We start from the raw sequence: 13318 nt of genomic DNA, 5'->3' as shown, positions 1-13318 counted from the left end.
AGCATAGGAGGCATACTGCAGGGCACCCGGCTCCTTTCGTGCCCTGTGGAACTCCAGTATGCTATGCCAGTCCTCCACTAGCATAAATTACGGTGATTTAACTCATGTTGGGGCTGATGCTAGTGTAGACCAACTCTTAGAGTCAAGGAGCCATAACTGGTTCCCTGATTTTACTGCCACCCACCACTCTCTGGCATCAAGTGAATCTTTGGCTGCAGGAGAGAATGTAGCCTATGAATTCTTGTCAAATTTCACTGATGTTAATAATCAGTCAGCTATGATTATGCAAAGTAGGAAGTTGGCCATGATCATTTTATTGCTCAAATTAAAGCTATGAATCTACAGTGCATATATAGATATGGAACAATCCTTTGGTCACTGTGACAGATATGACAATTTCCTGTAATATCCTGGACAAACCTCACTGAATTAAATTAAACCTTATTGAATTAAGTTTCAGCATTTTAGGAGTTCACTGTCTTAAAATGCCAATTTTTATGGAGTATTGTGGGGTTGTATGAAACATCACTAGGGAGGAGACAAGGCTAATGTAAATGCTGGTAAGTTTTCTGAGCTTCAAAAGACTCTTAAACAATATCCAGATAAGAATGAACCTTTAGTTGACTGACTGGGTTTCCCAGGAAATCCTTGAGAGAAGGGGATGGCAACTTCTCATCTCTGGACCCAACCTTTGTAGCTACATTCTGAGGAGAAACCCATTGTCTGCTGATCACCTGTTACAAGAGGACAAGATCCAAGGCCCAAACTGGATAAAGCAGTGGCTCGCAAATTCATGGGGGTGCTTGTTCTGAATGAAAGTTCTTATGAACTTGTGATCACAGAAAAACTTCTTGGTGGGGTTTGAAGGACTGATCTCCTGCCAGAGTCCTTGCTAGAGTTGATGTGATCTCCGGTAACTTTTTAGCATCCATATAGGTTCTTTTATTGTTTCTGATATGTTTTCTCTGCAATGCTTTCACCTTAAGAATAAATGTGCTTGCTTAGAAAGAGCTGTGTGGTACCTTCATTGTGGCAATGACACGATTTATAGTCTTTGAGGAGAAGACAAAGCAGTCCTGTTTAGAAAGTCTGTCTTGCTGGGGAATTCACAGTGTAGGCAGGGAAGTGTGCAATATGGAAAAGCCCCATTCAGGAGGGAAAGAGGCACAGGTATCTGCCAATACAGGTGATGGCAGGTAAGCTGGAGGCCTGAGTGTGGGTGCCCTTGCTGGACTATGATGAGGGAAATACAGGTGCAGTTGCCCTGAACTGTGACAGTCTCATTCTAGAGGGAAAAAAGAAAATTGGCGCACATATCACCCTTTGTGTTTGAATCTTCTTATGGTGATCCAAGAGAGTCCATCTGCTCCCTCCTCTTTGGGTTCCTTTATTCATTTTACCTTTTTCTCATTCTGTGACAGGTGAGGAACGATCTGACTGGTGTTCTGTATGGTGAAGACATCGAAATTTCAGATACTGAGAGTTTCTCCAATGATCCCTGCACCAATGTCAAAAAGCTCAAGGTATGTGCAATTGCTGTAATGTAGACTGAGTAATCAGGAAGAAGAGTGAAAAGGTATCAGCAATGGATCTGTCATAACATTTGATTGGTTTATTTACATTTTTTTTTCCTTCAAGAAAACTGATAAAGCAGAATTAATTTAAAAGTTATATTTGCCAAAAGACCTAATAGTACTAACAAGTGGCATTTTGAAGCCAAGTCATGCTCCCAGTCAGTGAAGTCTGTTACATACTTAATGTTCATGTTGTGCCTAATTTAAACACAGAAATAAGTAAGTAGGCTTATATAAGTTGCTACCTATTGAACCAAACAAATATATTGTTTAATACTAAATACTTACACTGGGAACCTAAATCTAGGTGAGGTATACATACCTGTACTCAATAGTGGTTTATTTTAAAAGGACTTTATGTCCAAATCATTCAGTGAATACAGTCTAAATGTTTTTATTGATTTCAGTTGGTTTTGGATTGAGTTCTTTGTTAGTAATTATCTTTTCTGTTTCCTAGAAAGCAAATTATTCAAGGATAAATTTGATATTGAAATTATTTATCATTCTGATTTATTTTAGTACAGTGATTTCTTAAATACATAGTAACTGAGTGTCAATAAATAATTAAAAGCCTGCAGAGTATTACAATGAATATGTAATAGAAACTCTTTGTCTTTTAATTTTGTAACAAAATGTAAAGGGAATTAAAAACAAGCAAATCACATAAATGTAGAGCCAACAATACCATAGTCATAGAAAACATGAATACCCAAAAAAAAAAGGACTGCAAGGAAGTCTTTCCCCCACCCACCCCATGTCCATGCCTACACACACTTAACCACTATTGTTAAATAGCAAGGATTAAGCTGTTATTCATGCCAAATACACATGCTTCAGGAAATGGAAACCCAGGCCTAGGGTCCAGTCTTGCAAACACTTAAACACATCCTTTTTAGCATACAAGTAGTCCCAACAAACTCAACAAGACTATTCACATGCTTAAAGTTAAGTATATATGCAAGTCTTTGCAGGAATGAGGCCTGCTGAAGCCAATAGAAAAGGGGCTAGGGAGGACCAAGAGGTAAGACTCAGTCCTACTCCCATTTTAGTCTGTCGAAGCACTCCCCTTGATTTCATTGGTACAGGATCAAGCCCTTAAACAGCAAATAGCCAGAGATCATATAACTAAAGGCTTTATTGTAAGCTAGGCACGAGGGGCAGAGTTTGTTTTTGTGCAGCCCTAATTTTGTCATTTCTTGACTTTTGAGTGCATAACTATACAATCTCAGTGTTTTCTTGACATCTTGTTTTTATCCCATTAACAAACAATATTTAATTGGCTCTCAACACAGCACATGCACATGCAGGGTCAGCATCCAAACCTTATCCTTTTTCAGGGGTTTTCCTTTATTCTTAGCCAGGGCCGGCTCCAGGGTTTTTGCCGCCCCAAGCGGCACCAAAAAAAAAAAAAAGTCGCGATCTGCGGTGGCAATTCAGTGGGAGGTCCTTCGCTCCGAGTGGGAGTGAGGGACCGTCCACCGAATTGCCGCCGAATAGCTGGACGTGCCGCCCCTCTCTGGAGTAGCTGCCCCAAGCACCTGCTTGGCAAGCTGATGCCTGGAGCCAGCCCTGTTCTTAGCAACAAAACATAAATCACTAAGTGCTAAGCTTCCTCCTGAATTTAGCTGTTCCTATAGATCTCCAAGACAGATTTCTATGTCCTTGCCTTGAATTTCATCTCCCTCAGAGTCCAGCCCCTTTTACATTTTTTTTTTTTTGAGCTAAAATGGCTGGCTAAGGACAGTTGTCAAAATAGGTCTGCATTTCTAGACAGGGTTCTAGTACCTGACACTATGGGTCTGTCTACACAGCAAGCCTTCAAGCCTGGCTTCAGAGCCTGAGCTCCAGACCCAGCCACAACATCTATCAGCTACTTTTAGTGCAGTAGTGCAAGCCCCATGTGCTTTAGGCTGGGCACTGAGACTTGCTGCTGTGGGCTGCCTTACTTTGCATAGAAGTACCCTGATCATGATGATCCAGCAACAGGAGTTCCAAAAAGAAATTCTACAGCAGATAGTACCAACCCTATGCCTGCAGGGAGGAATGGGGTGGGGTCATGCTTCCACTTAAGGGGTCCCACTGCCAGTACCAGTGAAGCTCACCAAGATGGGACCAGAAGATGACCCTACAGCCTTTTTAGTCACATTTGAGAGGGTAGCACTGACAGCCCAGTCACTCCCAGAACAATGGGCTCTTATCCTAATCCCATACCTCATCAGTCAGGCACAGGCTGCCTACCGTAATCTGGACACCGAACAGGCAAGGGATTACAAGCAAGTGAAAAGTCTGCTATCTTGAATTATTTGGATATTTTGGGAGAGATCCATAGCCAGTGGTTTAGGGCCAAAAGATACCCCATTCGGGGATGACCCCAAATGTTACCACTGTGACGGATTGGACTCCTTGGGAAGCCACCTGATGTGCTGAGATACCACTGAGTCTACCTGTTCTGCCAGCGTGGGCCCCTTTTAACCTGTCTTGCTGAACCAGGCTCTTAAAACCCCCTCTAATAAAAACACAGGCATGGCCACACTCAGCTGCAGATCAGCTCTGGGAAAACTCAACTTCAGGGACTTGCTCCCGCACTCAGATGTCCACCTGCCTTGGAGTGCAGATCCAAAGATATATTATGAAATTTTCCCCCTCCCTCAATGTGGAGAGAGGTGTGCACATTTCTTGCCCCCTCCCCCCCAGTTAGAAATTCCAGAAAGTTGGTTCAATAATAAACAAAATATAAGAGGCAGATTTTAAGTGGTAAAAGGGGTAACAAATAGAACAAAGCAGATTACTAAGCAAACGAAATCAAACATGCAAACTAAACTAGTTTCACTAAAGAAATTGGTTAAAAATAGTATTTCTCACTCTAAATACTGTTGCAGACAGTTTTCAAAGTTTCTGTGGTTTAGAGTTCCCATTATATTCCTTTTCAGACTGGACCCTTGTCTTAGTCTGGACTCCCCCTTGCCTTCCCTTTTGCAGTCTTTCTTCTTGGGCAGACGGGCCATGGAGAGGAGGAGTCCTGTTTGCCTTCCTCCCCACCCTTAAATAGGATTTACATAAGATGGGAATCGTTTCCCAAATGTGAACCCCTCCCCTTCCCTTACGTGGAAAGTTACAAGAAGTCCCAGGTAATGTTTTAGTATCAGGTGACAAGACCACCTGACACTGTAGGATCACAGCGTCCATGAGTCAGTGGTAGTATGGAGCATCCACAGGAAGGCCAAGATTTTCATTCCATTGTCCTCGCTGATAGGCCATCTGCCCTGCCTGGCTTTCCCATTCTTGTACCTGAAGTGTTAGCAATGGGCGTCACCCCAAGTAGCATAGTTGAAATACAGATACATAGCCAATATTCCTAACTTCAGATACAGAAATGATACAGGCATACAAATTGGATAATCACATTCAGTAAATCATAACCTTTCCAATGATATCTCACATGAGCCATCTCGCATAAAGTACATCTCAGTTATGTCATTCATATCATAAGCCTATGTTCATAAAGAATATGGAATAATATAACCACCACAATGACTGAAAGAACTCAAGTAGCTGAGGCAGGGAGTGGATACTATGGCATTGCCCTGGGATGCTATGAGAAATAATCAGGTTAATGGAGGATTTTGTAGAAGCTGAAGGGTCATTAAAGGCAGAATAACCCCAGACATCAGCAGGGCAAGGGACACAGGTGGGAGGGTGAGCCAAATCAGTAGCAATCTCTCCGAGGGGGTCAGTCATTCCTCAGGCCCAAGGCAGCCGTACGGGGACAAGGAGGCTGAGCATCAATGCAACACCACCACTGGGACCACCAGGCACCCCAAACAACTGAAGCGGGGCTCACAGTTCAAGGTCTGGCCAGCAGCCCACAGACAAGCTTCCCCCAAGCTAAGAAAGAGGCCAGCAACCCCAGCCCATTAACATGCTATTCTTGTGGGGAGACAGGGCACATAAAGAGGGAGGCCCACTGATGGAATGTGAGCACAACCCTCCCTCCCCCAAGTTGATGGTACTGGTGATGGTCCAAGGGAACCTGGTTCAAGGACTCTTGGACTCTGGCTGAAGCCAGATAGTGGTCCAGCCCTGCATGGTGTGAAGTGACACCCTCCCAAAACCACATTCTACCTTCAATGTATCCATAGTGATGTCAAGACCTACCCAAGCCAGAGGTTACAACTGACGGTGGGAGCCCATAGAGAAAAGTTGGCTTACCTTGTGATCATAAGCTGGGACTAGCTTTTTTTTTTTTTTTTTTTTTTTTTTTGCGAGTCCTTAATATCCAGGCTCAGGCCGCAAGTGAGAACAGGGGCCAATTGGTGACACCAACTCCCAAGAGCTTGGTAAGCCTTGAGAAAGCCAATCATTCCAGGGAAGGGACATCCCATTCAACCCTCCACAGATCCACGCAGACGAAGAGCAGAATATCCGGACCTGGAAGCCCTCCTATGGAGAGGGAATTTTGTGCTAGGAGAGAAGAACGACTCTTTATTAAGCCATGCATCTGAGCAACTGGCCCCCAAAGCTGGAGAAGTAACAGAGTCTCAGGGAGGCAAATGGTACCTGTACTTTGCACTCAGGGAGGAGTGCTTGTACCGAATTGAGAAGAATCAGCAAGCTGTGGTGGTGATGGCCTGGCTGCTGATACTATGCCAGCACTGCTGGGCTGTGTTGCAGCTGGTGTATGATATCCCATGTGCGGGACACCTGGGGAGAGAGAAGACATTAGCTCAGATATTAGCCAGATTCTACTGACCAGGCGTAAACCATGAAGTGAGAGAACACTGTTCCTCCTGCCCAGAGTGTCAACTAGCCAGCACCCTTGGCTCTTCTGCCCTTGATTGAGACCCCCTGTGACAAAGTGCAGGGTGTGAACAGATGAGCCTGCACTCTGATCACTCAGATGTTAATTAATTCTCCTTGAGAAAGCTGATGGAACTAATCAGACAATCAGGCTGGCCGGTTGGATGGAATAAGAAGCCAATTAGCCCAGCAGCCCAAGGTTGATAAAGAGCTAAGTCCCAAGGAGGAGGGAGAGGGACCAGGCTAATTGAGCCCAGTTACATGGAGGCCTCAAGGGATGGAGATCTCTGTTCCCCTCAGGTCCTGGGAAGAGGACAAAAAGCACTGTTGGTGCTGTAAATAGACTGCTGAACGGGGTTTGTTGTAGAAATGGTGGAGGGAACTAAAATAAAAGGGTACAGTGAAGGCACAACCACTGGAGTCCATGCAGCTTCTGCAGGGATAAGGGGGAGAGAAGCCATGCCCTGTGATACTTCATTTGAAAGGATAGGAGTGGACATGGTGGGAACCTTAGAAAAGACTGCAGCGGGCATCAGTACATGCTAGTGATTATTGACTATGCAACCAGGTATCCTTAGGTTGTTCCTCTTTGCTCCCTGAAAGTGACAGCTAGAGTTCCAGAGCTCTTGAAGCTCTTCTCATGCGTAGGGTTTCCCTGCAAAATATTAACAGACCAAGGTAATAACTTTGCTTCCCAACTAATGTGGGAATTATGCTCCTTTTTGAAGGTCAGGTCCCCAAAGACCTCAGTGTAGCATTTACAAACTGACTATCTATTAGAGAGGTTTAATAAGATCCTGAAGGGGATGTTGAAGCACTTTGTCAGTGATGACCCTAAGCAGTGGGACTGGCTATTTCCACTACTTCTATTTGCTATAAGAGAGGTCCCACAAGCCTCGACAGGGTTCTCCTCATTTGAGTTTCTCTATGGTTGCCAACCGCAGGGCATCTTGGACTTGCTATGAGAAGGGTGGGAAGAACAAGATGTCAGGTTCTTAAGCATGACCCAATATATCTTACAGTTTAAGGGAGCAACTCAAAAACATAGGAGTGTTCATTAGGGAGAATTTGAGGAAGGCCCAATACACTCGGGAACAAAATTATAATAAAGGGGCATGACTACGGACTGTTCAGCCAGGTGACCATGTTCTTCTTCTACTGCCTTCACCCGATGGCAGGATCTGTTCACAGTGGTGTCAGGCAGGTAGGGCCTGTGGACTATGAGATAAGGCTACCCAGGAAGAGAAAGGAAACCAAAATCTAACATGTGAACCTTCTCAAACCTTGGATGGTGCGGGAGGCCCTGCTGATAACTCCTTTTCCAGCAGAACCAGAATTGGGGTTCCAGTTCCCCAGCGGCAAAGCTCCAGCAACCGTATTGGGGGAGCGGGGAAGGATTCTTCTCTGCACAAAGGAAACAATTCCTCCAACTAACTGGGGACTTTGCAGTTTTCCAACTGTCCAGGGAGAATGTGGTTGGTCCAACATCATCTGGAGACTACTCTAAGCCAGGTAGTCTGAGAGAACCCTAGACTATTGTGGGATACAGTCCAAGAGGAAATACTAGTGATAATGGAGATGGGGGTGATTATGCAATCCAGAAGTGAATGGAGGAGCCCATAGTTCTTATCCCCAAACCAGACGGTACAGTTCGGTTCTCCACTGACTTCAGACAAGTCAATATTATCACAAAATTCACATCTACCCACTGACAAGGGTGGATGAGTTACTAGAACAGCTGGGACCGATGAAGCACTTAAGTACTGTCAATCTGAAAAAGGTTATTGGCAGATCCCCTTATCCCCTTCCTCACAAGAGAAAACTGCTTTCTCCACCCCTTTTGGGCATTTCCAATTTAAAACCATTCCTTTTGGCCTCCATGAGGCTGCCACTACCTTCCAATGGCTTATGAATAAGCTCCTCAACCCCCATCATCAATACACACTGGCCTACACTGATGACATTATCATCTACAGTCCCACCTGGGAGGACCATCTGCAGCATTTAAGGGTGGTGTTAAAAAGCCCTACAGGCAGCAGAAGTTAAGGCCAACCTGGAGAAAGGTAAGTTGGCTGTGGGTGAAGTAACTTATTTGGGGTACTGTGTAGGAGATAGCTTTATGAAGCCAGTGGTCGACAAGGTGTGCCCCGTCCCCCAGATGAAGAGGCAAGTGAGACTTTTTCTTGACCTGGCAGGATATTACCAGAGGTTTATCCACAGCTTCACCTCAGTGAAGGCCCCCCCTTACAAATCTCATAAAAGTCAACAATGTTAAGAAGATCCATTGGGATGGAAAGTGGGAGGAAGCATTCAGAAACTGAAAACACAACTACGCCAGGCACCTGTGCCATTCTGCTCTGCTTTCTTGGGAATTCATACTACACAGAGATGCCTCAGATGTCAGTCTCAGCACCATCCTCTCACAAAAATTCAGAGGAGAACACCCGGTCATACACCTAAGTAGGTAGGTATTCCCTAGGGAAAACTTATAATTATTGGAAAGGAGGCATTAACTACCAAATAGACACCCTCAGGTATTACCTGTTGTGTAACCCCTTCTCTCTTATCACCGATCACACACCCTTACACTGGATCCAGACCATGGGGGATACAGACTCCCATATAATATGGTACCTTGCACTACAAGTAGTTACCGAGAACAACTCGGGGCGGGAAAGGACCATGCCAATTTCTTTTGATCAGAGATCAGGAATGGAGACAACCCAAACCCGAATGGCCATCTTAAGGGGTGGGGTATGTGAAGGGGCATGCCCTCATACTGGTATGAAAGAGACCAATGAACTCTTCTGGGTTCCAATGAGGAACACTTGCAAGGTTTGTTCACCCTGAAGGAGCAGCAGCTTAAAAGAGGAAACTTACCACAGGAAGGGAGGTGAACAGGAAGAAGGTTGCTCCACTCAGAGATTGCTGGTAACAGAGGTAGGCCAGCCAAGGAGGAGACGGCCAAGAGACGTACTGCTCCTGAAGCCACCCTGACTGACAGCAAAGCAATACACCCAAGGAATTGGGATAGAAGATAAACCCACTAAAGGGGCAATAGACTTTAAGAGACTAAGCCCATAAAGCTGAATATCCAGTGGCTGTTTGAGAGACAGACCCTTGTTCCAGCCAGATCTTCCACCCTTGCAAGGGAAAGAAAGGGAACAGGAGGCGCTGATGCTTTATCTGTGGGTGGTTGCCTCACTGAGCTCCCCAAGTGTTGCCAACTGGGCGAAAAGAGGGGTTAAACAATGGACAGTGGGACCTGGGAGGAGCTCCCCACCCTCTTACACATGGGCTAGCCATGGGTTTTTAACTGCAGTGTAGATATACCCTTAGAAAATCAGCAGAAGAACTCTGCATCTCTATAGGGTCCCAACACCTGATTATCTCCAGCTGCTTATGTCCAAATGAGGCCTACCTCACGTTATCAACCTATGCTTTGTTTTGCCCTCTCACTAACTAATCTACTGTTAGATTGGACACATGTATTCCAAGGAAGTGATTCCAAAAGCAATTTCAACAATGAGACAGGTCCTCCACTAGTATGAATTGTAAAGTTGAGATGAGAAGTATATTAGTCAATGTGTTTGCTGTGGATACTATAAGTATGTCATTCATTAACTGGCAGATTAAAATGATTAAGCAGTTCTTTAATTCATGTTAACAACAGAATCCAGATCTTTCTGTCCTTCCTCCATCTATTTCAGCTTCTCTTGTTCATATTGCAAAAAATGATGAAAAAGTAAAAATTTCAAAAATAGGGGCCTTCAGTACTGGCCATTCAAAATTCCTTCTGTATTGCAAAAGATATTCTGCCTTCCATGGTGAATTCCACTGAATAACATTGAGATCTCCCTTCTGCCAGAACCAGAAGAATTTTAGAGGGTCAGGGCTTTACATGCTAATTACAGATACTCTCCTGTTAAGTACACAAAACCCATATTTACATTTGCTTGAATAAATGGGTGCTTGTCAAGACAATCATCTATTCTGCATGTGGGGATTATGAGGTTTTCATGCACTTCTGGTGCATGTATATATTTTGTGTGTGCAACTTAAGCATTCACTTCTGACAATAGAAATCTTTTCTTCAATGAGGTGTAATTGTAGTATAGGTAAATTGGCACCCAGTTACTATCAAAATGTCTGTAACAGTGATCAAAATAGAAAGTAAAAACCTCTTTCTTTGTAACAGACACGTTAATGTATGCTCTGAAAGAACATCATTTAAATTTACAATTATGGGATATGTAGAGGAAGATAAAATACTTATTAAGGTTTACAGAAATACAATGTGATCTATGGATTCCTTGAAACACTGGCAAGTTTTGTTATGTTATATGAATTGCCTGTGAATTGGCATCTTAAAATAGCTCATTTGTGAGCTGTAGTTTAGGAAACAGCAGTTAAGTTTGAGAGAGAGGTGTTTGTGAGATTTTAACATTTCTTTCTACCCCCAAAACCTCAGCTGTCCTGTGCTTCCTTTCCAGGGCCTCTTACACAGCAAGACCTCCTGCTCTTCATAGAGCACTGATTCCCAGGAGTGGAGTCCTCCTTTGTTCCAAATTTCCCCTGGAGTCCTTCTCTATTTAGGTCCTTGCAGGTTGCTCTCATCCCCTCATCCCATTAGATGTTGTTTAGACACATGCTCACCATCACATGACTTATCTCATTTCATCTACCTATAGAGGTGGGCTTAGCCTGGTACAGGTGCACTTGAGACCCAGATTTCTTAAAGGACCAGCTCACTCTGAGACAGAGAAGTGGTCCCTTTTCTGTCAAATGCTTACATCTGGAATGGTCTCCCCCTAAAAATACAGTACACCACAGCACAATATACTTCTGGCATTTAGGCAAAGCTCAGTAATGTTCTATTTCCATTTTAGTTTTATTGTTTCAAGTTTTATGTTTTATATGTCAATGAATAGAATGTAGAAAGGATTGTTTACTAGCTTGGATATTGCATTTTTGATAGATTTGTTGTCTTAATGATATGAGTTTGGCTTTATTTATTTTTTGTAAAGTGTCCAGAGGATTTCTATGACGGTGTCAAATGCAAATGCATTTTTAGTTATTACCATTTTTATATTTCTAGTAGAGTCTTTGGACTCTAAGACCCCTCAATCTTGCAAACAGTTATACACATGCTTAAATTTACACACAGGAATAATCCCACTGAACTCAAATAAGCATGTACATAATCATTTGCAGTATCAGGGCCTAAAAGGGCTTTTCAGCCCAGTCATTCATTTGATTGAATTGCCAGTGTTCTGAATTTTTAGGAAGACTTTTCTGTGCATTTCAGTAAATAGGATTTCACAGAATTGTGGATTATATATAACTAAAATACAGTATCCCTTGTGGAGCAACTTGCCTTTGAATAATAATTCCTAGCATTTTTTTAGAACGTGAAGACTATATTTTCATGACAAGTACAGGCTGCTGAAGGGGGAATAGTCTACTTTTCTACAGACATCTACACTAGTGCTAGTGCATGGAGTACAGATCTGTCACAAACAGCTCACTGGCTTTCATTTAGCTGTGCCTAAATTATGTCTTCTCCACGGATTACTGCAGACGGCAGCAGCTGCAAAAGTACATTGCATTAGAAGAGGGTGAACATAGAACCAAAACCATTCTGGCCAACATAAATAACATGCCAAATAAGTGGATGTATCTCAAAAAGCTGCAAGATGACTTTTATGCACTTTGTAGCTCACATTATGTCTGTCATAATGAATGGTAGCTATAGCATATACACATACATGTCATATTCTCAGCTGCTCCTAGCTTCCCCTGGATACAGTTAAAAGGGGAAGCAGCAAGAGATCTGGCTGTGGCTCCCTTAATTCTGGAGTAGATTCTATGCAGGCCCTGATTCTGGCATATTTTTTCACAAGCCTTCACACTCCTGTAAAGTATACAAGCTTTCTACGGGCTGTCCACAAGACCCGGATTACTAGAATGCAATAGATCTTCAGCCATGCATAGTCTTGCCGCACCACATTCTCAGTGCCAAATGCTGATGGAGTGGAAGGCATAAGAGCCAATTTGTGACTCTGCCATATTGGATAAATCCCTAGTTGGAGAATTCTGTCCCAGTCAACATCATTGTAAAAAGGCATACAGATTTAATCAGTCAATAAGAGCAACTGAACACACTAAACAAAAGATTATTCTAGATCAAAATTTGTTGGTACTCTATTTTTTACTTGTTAGGGAATCTGGTTATGCCGCTTAAGAAGAAGAAGGCATTGCTTACCATGTAATCTGAGTATGAAATTTTGGGATTGATGTTACAGATGGAGCAGAGACTAGGAGAAAGTCATGGGAATATCCTGAGGCAATTTGATCAAGTTAGTAGAAAGTTATCTTACATAGTAGAACAGCTCATCTTCACCAACTTATATCAGCAGTTTCCATTTTATTAATTAATGAACAGCTTCCAGCAAATGGAAGAGAACCTAAAAGAAATATCTTCTGTACCATAGTGTCTGAGGAAGACTCAAGATTTATCTCATCTGCCAAGATCAGAAAGCTAGTTTGGCCTTATTGCTGAAAAAAACCCGGCAGCTTAAAGTAGTGCTGGACGGTGTTTTGTTCCTCTTTGCCTAGAACATGACAGCAGTCTAGTGGTCTTCACAAAAACCTGGAAGTCAGGAGATCCTGAGTTATAAATTCTAGCTATGCCACTGATTTGCTGTGATCTCGCAAGGCAGTGATCATCCTCAGTTCCTACTAAAATCCGCTCCTTCCAGGCTCTTGCCCTCTATCTGTAATTGATTTCCAAAACTGACAATCAGTCATGTAAAAGGCTTTATAAAGACTACAGTTTATGCATGAGGCACCATTACTACAATGTTGTTGAAAGTCTTAAAGCCTAGTGGCTGATTGGATCAGCCACTTGGGGCAGGCTGCAAAAAAATGGCTGGGATTAGATCAGC

At 43.2% G+C, this 13318-nt stretch overlaps 1 protein-coding gene across 1 annotated transcript in view; it reads left to right on the top strand.

The window, feature by feature from the left end:
- The window catches only part of GABBR2 (gamma-aminobutyric acid type B receptor subunit 2), an 835193-nt gene that overhangs the window by 376724 nt on the left and 445151 nt on the right, over positions 1–13318 (top strand). The window contains exon 4 of the mRNA XM_034761463.1: positions 1422–1523. Within this exon, the coding sequence (XP_034617354.1) occupies positions 1422–1523 (102 nt within the window). The remainder of the gene's footprint in view (positions 1–1421; positions 1524–13318) is intronic.

This window comes from Trachemys scripta, chromosome 2 (genome assembly GCF_013100865.1).
Source record: "Trachemys scripta elegans isolate TJP31775 chromosome 2, CAS_Tse_1.0, whole genome shotgun sequence".
Classification (NCBI taxonomy): domain Eukaryota; kingdom Metazoa; phylum Chordata; order Testudines; family Emydidae; genus Trachemys; species Trachemys scripta.
This window is presented reverse-complemented; position numbering and strand designations above follow the sequence as displayed.